General features: G+C 34.9%; 1 protein-coding gene across 4 annotated transcripts in view; it reads right to left on the bottom strand.

Moving 5' to 3' along the window:
* Nucleotides 1-16,032, bottom strand: part of PRKCQ (protein kinase C theta) — a 173,126-nt gene that overhangs the window by 73,822 nt on the left and 83,272 nt on the right. For all 4 annotated transcript variants that reach the window (XM_026016774.2, XM_072749605.1, XM_072749604.1 and 1 more), the window contains one exon: nucleotides 12,643-12,816. In XM_026016774.2, coding sequence (XP_025872559.1) covers nucleotides 12,643-12,816 — 174 coding nt within the window. The remainder of the gene's footprint in view (nucleotides 1-12,642; nucleotides 12,817-16,032) is intronic.

The following is a 16,032-nucleotide window of genomic DNA, read 5'->3' as shown; positions in this document are numbered from 1 at the left end:
ACCTGCCCCATCCAATACAACTGCATTAGCAGACAACCCTCCAAAGCAGCTCCCATCTGACCACATTTGGTGGGCAGCCTTGATCAGCACTGGCAAGCCCCCCTGCCCCCGGAAAGTGACTACATCTACCACACCTAGCAGACAGCCCTGGCAGAGACTGATGACTCTGCAAGGCGACTCCCTCAGCACAGGGGGTAGCCTTGCCCACGAGTAGATCCTTAGCAGTTGCAGTGGACCTCTCAAGTAGGTGTGGTAAACACACCCACAAACACACCTACAGTAGCTCCAGCTGGGTTTCTCAGCCTGCCATGATTGAGTCAGCTCTATCTACTAGTACTCCTGCATTAGTCATGGCCTGACATTGTTAATACCTGGGTGGAGGGCCAAGCCCATCAACCAGGGTGCCAGCAGCAGTTTTAGGCCAGTCATAAAAAGAGGGTTCATGCAGCCCACAGAGGGGATACCCTAGAATCCCTGGTTCTAGAGAACAATGAAGGATTGTGCAACAGGGTTTCATAGGACACCTACATAAGACCACCACTTTTAAGATCAGGAGACATAACTAACTTACCTAATACATATAAATAAACCCACAGAATCAGACAAAATGGGAAGACAGAGGAATATGTTGCAAGTGAAAGAACAAAGCAAAAGCTCAGAAAAGAACTAAATGAAAGAGAGGTAAGAAATCTTTCTCATAAAGAGTTCAAGGTAATATCACAAAGATGCTCACTGGACTAGAGAAGAGTGGATGAACTCAGAATTCATCCATCAGAACAGAATTAGAAAATATCAAAAAAGAGCCAATCAGAGCATAAGAATGACTGGAATGAAAACTGGAATGAAAATCCCCATTAGAGGGGATCAACACTAAACTAGATAATATAGAAGAACAATTCAAGGATCTGTAATACAGGGTAGTGGAAAGTACCCAGCTGAAGAGCAAAAAGAAAAAGAATTTTTAAAAAGTAAGCCCGAAAAAGATGAACCTAAGAAGGATCACATCAAGACACCTAATAATTAAAATTTCAAAGATTAAAGATAAAGAAAGGGTCTTAAAAGCAGCTAGAGAAAAACAGTCACATAGAAATCTATAAGGCTGTCAGATGATTTTTCAACAGAAACTTTGCAGACCAGAAGAAAATGGCATGATGCATTGAAAGTTATAAAGGTAAAAAACTTATGATCAAGAATACTCTACTTTGCAAATTCAGAATTGAAGAAGAGATAGTTTCCCAGACAAACAAAATTAAAGGAGTTCACCACTAAACCAGCCTTACAGGAAATGTTAAAGGGTGTTCATGAAGCAGAAAGTCAAAGGCCACCAGCAGAAGTAAGAAATATAAGAAATTTATGAAAGGAGAATTTCAATGGTAAACCCAAATATATAGTAAAGGTAGTAGATCAATTATAAATGTATAAATGTAATACATTTACATTTAAGGTAAAATTAATTATAATTGCAGAAATCAGATAAGAAATTCACAAAATGAAAAGATGTAAAACATGACACCATATACATAAGACATGGTGGGGGAAGCAAAAAGGTAGTGCTTTTAAATATATTTGAAGTTAAGTGATTATTAACTTAATACAGGCTGCTATATTATGTTATAAAGCAGCATGTTGTATAGAAACCTTATGATATACTCAAATTATAAACCTATAATTTATACACAAAAAAACAAACAGAAAATCCAAGTATAATACTAAAGAAAATTAATAAATCAAAAAAAAAACTGAGAGCAAGAAAAGACTGAGAACTACAAAAAAAGTCAAGAAAACAATGAGGAAAATGGCATAAGTATACATATCAATAAACACTTCTTTAAAAATTTATTCATGAGAGACGCAGAGAGAGAGAGACAGAGACAGAGACAGAGACACAGGCAGAGGGAGAAGCAGGCTCCATGCAGGAAGCCCGATGTGGGACTTGATCCCGGGTCTCCAGGGTCAGGCCCTGGGCTGAAGGCAGCAGTAAACCACTGAACCACCCGGGATCCCCTCAATAAACACTTTAAATGGACTAAATACAGCAATCAAAGGACATGGTGACTGAATGAATTAAAAAAAAACACACACACACACAGTAAGACTCATGTCTTATTAGCTGCCCAAGAGCATTACTTCCTCCTAAAGACACATACAGACTGCAAGTGAAGGGATGGAAAAATATATTCCATTCAAATGTAAATGAAGAGAAAGCTGGAGTAGCAATATTTATATCAGATAAAATAAAATTTAAATCAAATACTACCCAGAGACAAAGAAGGGGATTAAATAATGATGTAACTATTTATATGCCCCACATAGGAGTACCTAAACACATAAAGTAAATATTAACAGACATAAAAGGACAAATTGAAAGTAATGCATTGATAATAGGGGACTTTAATACCTACTTACATAAATGGGTAAATCATCCAGACAATATCAATAAGGAAACAATGGCTTTGAAAAACACATTAATGAGATTGACTTCATAGATATAAACAGAACAGTCCATTCAAAAGAGGAGAATGCACAGTCTTTTCAAGTGTACATGGAACACTGTCCAGGATAAATGGCATGCAAGGCCATTAAACAAATCTCAATAAATATTAAATACTGACATTATATCAAACATCTCGGGATCCCTGGGTGGCGCAGCGGTTTGGCGCCTGCCTTTGGCCCAGGGCGCGATCCTGGAGACCCGGGATCGAATCCCACGTCAGGCTCCCGGTGCATGGAGCCTGCTTCTCCCTCCGCCTGTGTCTCTGCCTCTCTCTCTCTCTCTGTGACTATCATAAATAAATAAAAAAATTAAAAAAAAAACAAAAAAAAAACATCTCTTCTGACCATAATAACATAATTAAACTAAAAATCAAGTAAAAGCAAAAAAAAGAAAAAACTGTAAAAAATGACAAACACATGGAAATAGATAATGCTACTAAGAAACCAATGGGTAAGTGAATAAATCAAAGATGAAATTAAAAAGTACATGGAGATTGAAAATGGAAACACAATGGTTCAAAATCTTTGGAAGACAGCAAAAGCTGTTCTAGAAGGGAAGTTTATGTGATACAAAAAACAACAAAAACAATCAAGTAAACAATGTAATTTTAAACCTAAAGAAATGAGAACAAAAACAATCAAGTAAACAATGTAATTTTAAACCTAAAGAAATGAGAAAAAAGTAAGCCAACAAAGCCAAAAGTTAGAAGGAGGGTGGAAATAATAAAGATCAGATTGGCAATAAATGAAATAATGAAATAGAGACTAAAAGCCCAATAGAAAAGATTAATGAAGTTGGTAAATGTTCTTTGAAAAAATAAAATTGATAAGCTGCTAGTAAATCACATCAAAAAAGAGAGAAAGGACTCCAATAAATAAAACCAGAAATGAAAGAGAAGTATAACCAATACCACAGAAATTGATAGTATTATGAGACTACTACTAGTACTACAAAATCATACACCAATAAGTTGGATAACCTAAAAAAAATGATAAAATCCTTAGAAATATTCAATTTTATAAAACTGAATCATTAAGATATAAAAAATCTGAACAGACCAGTTACTAGTAATAAAATTGAATCAATAATTAAAAAAAAAAACTTGCAACAAATAAAAGTCCAGAACCAGATGGCTTCACTGGTGAGTTCTGCCAAATATTTAGAGTTAATACCTCTCCTCCTAAAAATATTCCAAAAAATAGAAGAGGGAGGAATGCTTTCAAATGTATTCTTTAAGGCTAGCTTTACTCTCACACAAAAAACAAAGAAACCACAAAAAAGAAATTATAGACCACTATCTCTGATGAACATAGATACAAAAATTTTCAACAAAATACTAGCAAACCAAATTCAACAATACATAAAAGGGTTATTTAACAAGATCAAGCGGGATCTATCCCAGAGGTGCAAGACAGTTTGACACCAGCAAATCAATCAATGTGGTACATCACAATAATAAAATCAAGGATAAAAATCTTATGATCATCTCAATCGATGCAGAAAAAGCATTTGACAAAATTTAAGATCTGTTTATGATAAAAATGCAACAAAATGGATTTAGAGGGAGTATACCTCAACATAATAAAGCCCATTTGTGATGGACACACAGCTAACATCATACTCATTGATGATCAGGATTCAAGCAAGATCAGGAACAAGACAAGGATATCCATTTCTGCCATTTTCATTCAACATAGTACTGGAAATCCTAGCCATAGCAAACAGATAAGAAAAAAAAAAAGACATCCAAATTTGCAAGGAAGAAGCAAAACTGTCAATATTTGAAGATTATATGATATAAAAAACTGATCACTCCACTAAAAAACTCTAATATAAATGAATTCAGTGAAGTTACCAAAAACAAAATTAATATACAGAAATTGGTTGCATTTTATATATTAATAATAAGCTAATAGAAAAAGGAGTTAAGAAAACAACCCCATTTATAAATGCATCAAATGTTCAAAATATTTAGGAATAAATTTAACCAAAGAGGAGAAAACCTTGTATTCTGAAAACTTGTAAGACACTGATGAAAGGAAATAAAGATGACATAAATGAAGGGACAGATATTCCAATCCCATTAATTGGACGAATTAATATTGACAAATATCTGTACTACCAAATCAACCTACAATCCAATATAATCCCTATCAAAATATTAATAGTAGTTTTCACAGAGCTACAATAAATAGTTCTAATTTGTGTGGCACCATGACAGACCTCAAATAGCCATTACAACCTTGAGAAAGAGGAATAAAGTACAATACTAGGTTTCAACTACGCTACAAAGCTAAAGTAATCAAAATAGTATGGTACCAGCACAAAACTGGACACCCATATCAGTAGAACAGAATAAAGAGACCAGAAAGAAACTCATGCTTATATTGTCAATTATCTGTGACACAGGTAGCATGCATATGAAAGGGGAAAATACAGGTCTTCAACAAATGGTGTTTGGAAAACTGGATGATTATGTGAAAGAAGAAAGAAAGAAAAAAGAAAAGAGAAAAGAAAGAGAAAGAAAGAAAGAAAGAAAGAAAGAGAAAGAAAAAAGAAGGAAGAAAAAGAAAGGAGGGAGGAAACTGACCCTTTTTTTATACCATATATACGCACCCACATAATCTAATGGATTAAAATCTTGCTGTAATGCTCAAAGCCAAACAAGTCCTACAGGAAAAAAAAAAAAAAAAAAAAAAGGCAGTAAAATCTTGGAGAGCAGCTTTAGCAGTGTTTTTCTGGATCTGTCTCCTTAGGCAAAAGGAAACATAAGCAAAAGTAAATATTTGGACCACATTAAATTACAAAATTTTTTGCACAGTGAAAGAAACCATCAACAAGACATAAAGGCAATCTACTGAATGGTAGAAGTTACTTGCAAATGATTATTCTGTAGGAGATTATTGTCCAAAATACAGAAAGCACTCAACACCAAAACAACAACAGCAACAACACCACCTGGTTAAAAAATGAACAGAACACTTGAACAAACATTTTTCCAAAGAAGACATTCAAATGGCCAACAGACACATAAAAATATGCTCAACATTGATAACTCTCAGGGAAATGCAAATCAAAACCACAATGAGATATCACCTCCCACCTGTTAGAATTGCTAGGATTAAAAAGACAAGAAATAACAACTGAAACTAATGTAACCTTGTGTGTCAGCTATGCTCAGATTTAAAAAAAGAAAGAACAAGTGTTGGTGAAGATGTAGAGAAAAGGGAACCCTAGTGCACTGTTGGTGGGAATGTAAATTGGTGTAGCCAGTATGGAAAAGTATGGAGGGGTTTCCTCAAAAATTGAAATACAATATGATCTAGGAATTCTACTTCTGGGTATTTATCTAAAAAAAATGAAAACACTAATTCAAAAAGTTATATGCACCCCCATAAATAATAATTCGATGCAGTATTATTTATAATGGCAAAGATGTGGAAGCCACTTAAGTATCTATCAATAGATAAATGCTAAAGAAGCAGGATGTGTGTGTGTGTGTGTATGTGTGTGTGTAAAATTGAATATTAGCCAAATAAAGAATTATATCTTTCCATTTGCAACAACATACATGGACCCAGAGGGTCCTAAGGGAAAGGAGTCAGAAAGAGAAAGACAAATACTACATTATTTCACTTATATGTAGAATACTAAAAGAAAACAGATACATAAACTAACAAAAACAGAAAAAGACTCATAAATACAGAGAACAAACTGGTAGTTGCCTCAGGTGAGTATGGATGGGTAAAATTGGTGAAGGAGATTAAATACAAATTTCCAGTTATAAAATAAGTCACAGGGATGAAAAGTTCAGTATAGGGAATACAGTTAAAGTATTATAATACCTTTGTAGGGTGATAAATGCTAACTACACTTATCACTGTAAACATTTCATAATGTATATAATTGCCAAATCACTATGTTGTATACTTGAATCTAATATAATATTGTATCAACTATACTGCAGTTAAATTTTTTTTTAAATTAAAAAAAAACGAAAATATAAAAGGAATAAATCTTATTGCCAAGGGCAATTATATAGTAAAGGCAATGGATCAGCCACTTAAAAAAGCTAGTATGTAAGTTGAACAGGCAAAATAGTAAAATCAGTTATAACTACAATAAGTAGTTAAGAGATACACAAAAGAAAGATATAAAATATGACATCAAAAACTTAAAATGGGGGATGCCTGGGTGGCTCAGCAGTTGAACGTCTGCCTTCAGCTCAGGGTGTGATCCTGGAGACCCGGGATCAAGTTCCACATCAGGCTTCCTTCACGGAACCTGCTTCTCTCTCTGCCTGTGTCTCTGCCCCTCTCTCTCTGTGTCTCTCATGAATAAATAAATAAAATCTTAAAAAGAGAACATAAAATGAGGGGATATTGTATTTTCAGAATGTGTATAAACTTAAGCAACTATCAGCTTCAAATATACACACATACATTCACACATATAAATAGGCTGACAGTATATACAAACACACCACACACAAATCATAGTACTGAGAAACCAAAAACCTACAATAGATATGCACTAAGTAAAGAAAAGGAATCCATATATAACACTAAAGAAAACCATCAAACCACAAGGGAAGATACCAAAAGAAGAGAGAAAAAAAAAAAGAACTACAAAAGCAACCAGAAAACAATCAATAAAACAGAAGTACATACCTATCAATAATTAATGTAAATGAAAATGGACTAAATGCTCCAATCAATAGACATAGGATAGCCGAATGGATACAAAAATAAGACCCACCTATATGCTGCCTATAAGAAACTCACTTCAGATGTAAAGACATACAGATTGAAAGTGAAAGGATGGAGCAATGCTTCTATCAGACAAAACAGACTTTAAACAAAGACTCTTAGAAAGCACACACACACGCACACACAAAAGACATTAAATAATAAGGGATCAGTCCAAGAAGATAAAACATTCATTAATATTTATGTACCCAACATAGGAGCACCTATATGTAATAAGCAAATATTAACAAACATAAGGGAGAAATTGATAGCAATACAATTGATAACAGTACAATAATAGTAGGGAACTTGAATACACCACCTTTATCAATGGACACATCATCTAGACAGAAAAGTAAGAAAACATTGACATTAAATGACATGTTAGACCAGATGGACTTAATTGAGAGTACAGAGAATTTCACCCAAAACAACAAAATGTATACATAGAAGACTTCCAAATTGGAAAAGAGTAAAACTCATTATTTGCGGCTGAGATATTATATACAACTCTAAAGACTCCAGCAAAAAACTATTAGATTTAATAAACAAATTCAGTAAAGTCAAAAGATTCAGAAGTTGGTTATTATACACTAATAATGAACTATCAGAGAAAATAAGAGAGCAACCCCATTTATAATGCATCAAAAAGAATAAAGTACCTTAGAATAAATTTTATCAAGAAGGTGAAAAACCTGTACTCTGAAGACTGTACGACACTGGTGAAAGAAACTGAAGACAACACAAATTGAAGATATATAATGCTCATGGACTGGAAGAATTAATATTAGATACTACCTAAAGGTATCTACAGATGCAATACAATCCCATTCAAAATACCAGTGGAATTTTTCACAGAACTAGAACAAAGAATTCTAAAATTGTATGGAACCACAAAAGACCCTGAATATCAAAGCAATCTTAATTTATTAATTAATCACTAATTATTACTATTTATTTGGGAACCACAAAGACTCTGAATACCCAAACCTGGAGGTATCAGAAGCCCAGATTTCTTTTTTTTTATTATTTAATTTTTAATTTTTTGGTTTTTTTATTTATTTATGATAGTCACAGAGAGAGAGAGGCAGAGACATAGGCAGAGGGAGAAGCAGGCTCCATGCACCGGGAGCCCGACATGGGATTCGATCCTGGGTCTCCAGGATCGTGCCCTGGGCCAAAGGCAGACGCCAAACCGCTGCGCCACCCAGGGATCCCAGAAGCCCAGATTTCAAGCTATATTACAAAGCTCCAGTAATTAAAATAGTATGGTACTGGCCAAAAAACAGATATAGATCAATAGAATAGAACAGAGATCCCAAGTATAAACCCACACACTATGGTCAATTAATCTATGATAAATGAAGCAAAAATGTGCAAGTAAAAATACAGTGCTTTCAATAAATGATGTTGGGAAAACTGGACTATGATTTTATACTATATAGAAAAATAAATTCAAAATGGATCAAAGACTTGAATATAAGACCTGAAACCATAAACTCTTGTAAGAGAACATAGGCAGTAAGCTCTTTGACATCTATTTTAGAAATATATATATATTTTATCTTAGCAATATTTTTGGACCAGTATCATCAGGCAAGGGCAACAAAAGCTAAAGTAAACAAATGGGTTTGCATAAAACTACAAATATTTTGCATAGTGAGGGACACCATCAACAAAATGAAATAGCAACCTCTTGAATGGGATAAAATATTTGCAAATTATACATCTAATAAGGTGTCAAATCCAAAATATATAAAGAACTTTAACAATTTATTATTTAAAAAACCCAAACAACTGGATTATAAATGGGTATAGGACCTGAATAAACATTTTCCCAAAGAAGACATACAGATAGCTAATAGGTATGTGAATGAGTCTCAACATCACTAATTAATGGGGAAATGCAAATCAAAATCACATCACCTCACACCTGTCAGATTGGCTATTATCAAAAAGATAAAAAGAATCACAAGTGTTGGAGAGGATTTGGAGAAATCGGAGCCCTTGTGCACTGTTAGTGGGAATATAAACTGGGGCAGCCACTGTAGAAAACAGTGTGGAGGTTCCTCAAAAAGTTAAAAATACAATTACTGTATGATCCAGCTCTTCCACTTCTGGATATTTGTCCAAAGAAAACCAAAACACCAATTTGAAGAAACATATCCACCCTTATGTTCATTACAGCATTACTTATCATATCCAAGATATGGAAGCCACCTAAATGTCTATCAATAGATGAATGGGTAAAGAATATGAGAAATGTGTATACAAATATATATACATAATACATAATAACACACATACATACAATAGAACATTGCTCAGCTGTAAAAATATATAAAGTGTTGCCATCTGTGACAATGTGGATGAACCTAGAGGGTTTTATGTTAAGTGAAACAGGTCAGATGGAGAAAGACAAATACTATATGATCTCACTTATGTATAGAATCTAATAAAACAAAACAAAACAGAAACTGATTTATAGATACAGGAAACTGTGAGTCATCTGAATGGGGAGGGGTTGGGGGAGGTCAGTAAAATAGGTGACTGGGTTTTAAGAGATACAAACTTTCAGTTATAAGGTAAATAAGTCACAGGATATAATGTTAGCATAGAAAATATAGTTAATAATATTGTAATAAGTCTTTATGGTGATGGACGGTAACTACACTTATGAGGATCATTTTGTAATGTATACAAATACTGAATCACTATGATGTACACCTAAAACCAATATTATGTGTCAATTATACTTCAATAAAAATAATAAATAGTAAATGAATAACTATCATCAGAATCTCTTGAATCATCTGGCATTCAACAGCTGGGCTCTTTGAAGGTAGAAAGCAATGAATAACTTTTCCTAAAAATATCAATTCCACAGAAAAGTACATAGTACATTTATGTTATCTAGTACCTTCCCTCGTGTATAAAGGTAACTATTATTCCCTCAAGAAAGGCAATTTCCAAAATGTTCCCATAGCAAATTGTCATCCATTTCAACTGTTGCTTTTTACACTCATCTTTGGTGTTTAATTGGTTATTCTGTTTGACATGCAAGATCTGAATAATAAGTCGGGACATCACAAAAAAAGCAACTCAGCGTCCTCGGGAAAGTATAATGCAAGATGAATTCCCCCATCCCTTATTTCTAAAAGAACTCACTTCCTTGAACTCTAAGTAGTGAGCCAGTCAGTTTTTACATTTGATGTACATGTTCTCTGCCACTTTCCCCCATGCACTTCCTTCTCTAGTTTTGCTAATACGTTACAGCTGCATGGAACCTTAAAAGCATCTTCTGAGAGAAGAAAAGTAGCAAACACTGCCTGAAGCTCTGGTAGACAAGCATGAGAAGGGACTATAGTTTCTACAAAGAGGATTATAAGAGCTTTCCCCATAGGATATAAAAACAATTTTATATATATATATAAATTATATATATATATATATATAACAATTATATATATAAATCTGTATGTATGCATAAACAGGGAGAAAGTACCAGATGAAGCCTGATTACATCATACTCCTACAGGGACCTCATCTTAAGTGTATTTAGCAGTTGGATACAAGCCTCACAATATTTCAAGAGAAGAAGTGAGATCACACAGCCCAGGATGCACAGATAAGCCCAAATGCAGACTGTGAGCACACTGCAGAGCACTTCAATTCGCCTTTTGGTAACATAGTGACAGATATTTATGATCCCCAGGAGGAAATTTCTGGGAGGAAATCTCTAACTCATTATCAGAAATCTCAAGCTCTTTCTTGCTGCAGAAAATGAGTCTACCTTTTCTCAAATAGCTTATAATCCCTTCATTCTTTTCTGCTTTCTCCACTAGCCACCCGCACCTCTTCAGCTCAAGACCCTTTCCGCCTACTCCTACTTTAATTTCTAGCTTCTCTCAGCTCTGGGGACTCTTGTATGGAGTCTGTGTTCTGCAATTTAGTATCACTCACCTCTGTTAGTCATGCCCCCTTAGTATTACTATGAAATTCCTGAGGTCAGGAACTTTATTTTACACTCTTGTATCCTTGGTGGTGCTTTAGATACTATACATGATTATTAAGTGCTTTAAAAAGTCATCTGGTTTCTTTCTTTCTTATCTAAATGTATTCATGCATTTATTCCTTTATTTCCTTTATTAAAAATTTGTTGACAATCTACCGGGGGCTGGGGAAGTAGGGATGAAAGGCCTACTTGCCATCCACGTTTCCTGACTGATTTCCACAGCTTCCCGAACACTCTACCCTCTGTGACTGGGGCAGCTTAGAGGCCTTCTGTTACTCGTATTTACATTAAGGTAGAACATTATCATGCAGGCTTGAAACAGAACAGCAGAATAAAGTCTTCATGCCCTTTGGATCTTAACCACACAGTCCCACATGGGTCTGCTTACTATTCTAGCCCATGTACAATGTGGAGAGAGTGAAGGAGAGTAGAAAAATGAAAAGAGAAAATCATAATGCTTGTGTATGAAGACTGATGTGCAGGGATGTTCATTTCAGTGTTATTTAAATCAGAACAGAAAGTTAGAAATGTTCTAATCGGATCAATCCCGTTGTAGAATATTCACTGATGTGAGAAAATATATAATAAGAGAGCACTGAAAATGCCAGTTATAGAATAGGTGGTCTTTACAATGGGTGTCTATTTTTATTTGACAAAATCCACTGGGGGGAAAAATCTCAAAGTTTAAACTTCAAAACACTAATTGTGAGTATACCCAAGTGATGAGATTATAAATGATTTTTCTTGAGTATGAAGCATTTTCCAAATTCTCTAAAATGATCTTGAATAACTCTTTAGTCACAAAAAATAGGCAATTAAAAATTTTTTTTAAGGAATAAGGAGATCAAGAAGAGAATCTTCCCAAAATAAGAGAAACTTCTGAAAGAATTTACTCTTTTACCTCATTGTTCAGGCCTCACTCACTGATAAAGCCTACTGTAAAGGCTGCTTCTTCACTGACCATATTTAGGAAAATAATAATGCACATGTATTTTTATCTACTGTCCAATTTTTGTCTTTTCAAATACATATATAGTAGATAAATAAACAAGTATTACGTCTTTCTCCCTCATAAAACACTGCTTTGTCAAGCAAGTCAGAGCTGCTTAGAATCCTGGTTGTTATATAAATTAAACCAAATTCTAAAACACAAGCAAACAGACAAACCCACAAGTAAAGCCCTTTCCCAACCGACTATGCTAAAAAACTTAAAATAATATCTCAATGATGTTTGGACAAATGGAAGATGAGCTGAAAGGTAAAGATAAAAATATGGAGACAATTCCCCACATTTCCCAATAAGGGCACCTTAGGGGCACCCTGCATAGACAGGCACATTTGCTAGGTAAGAATTGGATGAAGAGTTGTCCAAATAGAAGCCTTACCTTGGTCTGGAATGTACAGAACATGTGCGTTAAGAACGGATGCTCCCAGGCCAAGGAGAGAACTCTCTTTTCTACCATTGTACACTCAACATCGTCATCCATCAAAACCACATCTTTCTTTAAGGCTTTTATTGCGAAAAATTGATTGGTTTTCTTGAACTCTGCTAGGAAGACCTAGAAGGAAGGGTGAGAAGTAATTTTATTTTAGAAGTTGATCTCACACTCATTAAAGAAGAGACAAAATTCTGAGAGAGAATTTTTGTGTTGGGTGAGAAAAGAGGATTTCTTCTCCAATATCCCTTTATAGAGACAAAATAAAGCACTTTACTGATTTTAGGATATTACCTAGTAGTTTCAGACATGCTTTGTACCTTTCAAAGGATTCCACAAAAGTACTGTACAATTGGATGGGTTACTCTCAGTCCCTGAAAAATTCTGTTTAAAAAAAATATGACCTGTCTGCCTAGGGAACTGAGTAAATTTATAATATAAATCCCCAGGGACTAAGTGCATACTGAAGGAAGCAAGAATAAGCAGCAGAGAGGGAGGAAGATTTTATTACACTTGAAACATCAGTGCAAATGAGCATAAAACTTATATGCTTAAAGAATGTACACCATTTCATCTGATGGCATAGATACTAATGCCATTTTTATCACCTACTATGTGCTACACACTCTGCTATGCTTTATATGTGCTACCTAATTCTTAGCTCAGAACTCTCTGCAAGACAGATAGTAATTTAAAAAAAAAAAAACAACAACTGGGTTTAAAGACTTAACTTAAAGAATTAACTTACTCAAATTCATGGAGCTACTCAGTAGGAAAAAAAATCTAATTCCAAATTTACTTTTTCTACTTGATTTCATGGATCTTATATGAAAGGACACCAGATGGCGTATAATGGGGAGTTTCTACAACTTTTGCTTTTGCAAATGATGCAACAGATGACTGACAATTGTGAGGACATGGCATTTGGAAGAAGAAAACTCCAGCTTGGGTCTCCTTTCACAGACATTTACTAGCTGTGGGAATGTGGGCAAACCAATTAACCTCTCTGGGCTTTAGTTTCCTAATGTGTAAAAGAGATAATTGTCATGACATTCTCCAACTTGCAAGACCATTGTGAAAATCAAATGACTACCACATGGGAAAGTGATTTGGAAGCTATAAAATGCTCTCTAAATGACAGTTATTAAGAATACTTGTCATTTGTTTCTTGACTTTTAGGGAATGTCAAAATCAATGACACCAAACCACTACTGAAAATGCATGTGTCTATATTTAAAATAATATGGCGCAGATATATAGCTTTGAGGGTAGCTGGCTTGATAGAGGGCATAGAACTTAGATGAGAATGCAGGCAAATGGATGATGTGCATACCTCCAGAAAACAATGCTATCTTTTTCCTGGACCTCAAGGTAAATTGAGAATAAGAATATAGAGGCTACCATTTTGATGAGAAACCATACTTTCTATCTATAGCTAAAAAAAGGAGAAAAACAAGTTTTGGAGTATTCTCAGTGTTGTAAGAAAGGGAAATATGGCTGTCCCATTTTGCTTTGGTGCTTTGTCCTCCTCTCTTTGAGGCCTATGGTTCTATCTTCTCAGTCTGTAGGGACTCAGGGTCCTGATGGTGAGGGGCATACTGCTTTGGACAGAGAGCAGAGGATACCTGAGGCTCTCAATTGTCTGTTGGGATATTTTACTAAGGCTTGTAGGTTTAACTTAATGTCTTTCTTATTAACCTTGTTCGTATATAGAAACCCACATGGGAACAAAGAAAGATAAACATTTCATTAACAATTAAAAGTACTCTTTTGGTAATTGTTTCTTTCAATAAAACATTCCCAAGCCAGCCATAAACTAAGAAGCTGAAAAGGCAATTTCCATCTCTATAATGGGCTTTCAATTTTTGGTAACAGGTTATAATTGCACATTAATTGATGCTAAATTATAATGAAGACTGGCTGTAAAATTGCCTATCACACAGATTAACACCAAATGAGCCTGCTGTGTTTCATATTATTGTGGAAATGAACTAAAAGAATTAATGGATATCAGCTAGTTTGCAGGGCAGAACAGATTTTGCCAAAAGCAATGCACGGTGTTTCAATCCAAACCCAGTTGTAGCACAGTGTCATTCAGCTGTGGTGATGCTCAGTTGCATTCTAGTTTATTATTAAATAAACTGGGTGAGTTTCCTGGCCAAAGACCAGGGAGCAGATGTGGAGCATAACACTGGCTTTGGATGCACAAATTCATAGAACAGTAGTCTCTGGCTAAAATTTTCCGAGGAGTTTCATCCAAGACTAGGACAACAGAGTGCCATTAATATAGTAGATATCCTTAATATCTAGAATAATCTCACAGTTAAAGTTCCATGGCATCTCTTTTTACATTCACTAGCTTGAAATTTTTTTCCATCACTGATAGTTGATTGTTAAATTATGTCATCTTCCTTCTTTTCCTCTTGTCCTTTGTGACTGACAGAGACGGCCCATAACTTGAGTGTGTGGCAGAAAGAGTTTAGAGGAGGGACTTTCCCCCATGAAACTTTTCTCATGACTCTTAAACTACAGCTTTGTGATGAACTGAATTGTGTCCCCTCCAAAAATTTACATGCTGAAGTCCTAAACCCTGGTACCTCAGAATGTGACTATGTTTGGAAGTAGGGTCTGCACAGAGGTAATCAGGTTAAAATAAGTTCATTAGGGTGGGCCTTAATCCAACATGACTAGTGTCCTTATAAGAAGAAAATACTAGGACACAGATACACACAGAGGGCAATCATGTGAAGATACAGGGAGAAGATGGCTATTTTTAAAATTTTTTTTTTAATTTTTTTATTTATTTATGATAGTCACAGAGAGAGAGAGAGAGAGGCAGAGACATAGGCAGAGGGAGAAGCAGGCTCCATGCACCGGGAGCCTGATGTGGGATTCGATCCCGGGTCTCCAGGATCGCGCCCTGGGCCAAAGGCAAGCGCCAAACCACTGCGCCACCCAGGGATCCCAAGATGGCTATTTTTATTTTATTTTATTTTAATTATTTTATTTATTTATTTTTTTGGCTATTTATTTTATAAGCCAAAGACAGACCTCAGAAGAAACAGCCCTACCAACACTTAGGTCTTAGACATTTGGCCTCCAGAATGAAAAGAAAATAAGTTTCTGTTCTTTCACTCACTCAGTTGTGATACTTTACCTTCATCTTAGCAAACTAATATAAGACTGAGGACATTTGATAGAGAAAAAATAAAACTGCATTCAAAGTAAAACAACACTCCAAGTTTGAGAAGGAAGCAAAAGAGAATCATCAACAACAAAAAATCCTGTGTGAAACAGAAACTGGCTGAGGTAACTTTTCATTTTTTTGATGTCCAAATA

This window comes from Vulpes vulpes, chromosome 2, assembly GCF_048418805.1.
Source record: "Vulpes vulpes isolate BD-2025 chromosome 2, VulVul3, whole genome shotgun sequence".
NCBI lineage: Eukaryota > Metazoa > Chordata > Mammalia > Carnivora > Canidae > Vulpes > Vulpes vulpes.
The sequence above is the reverse complement of the archived record's forward strand: the minus strand, read 5'-3'. Positions and strand labels throughout refer to the sequence as shown.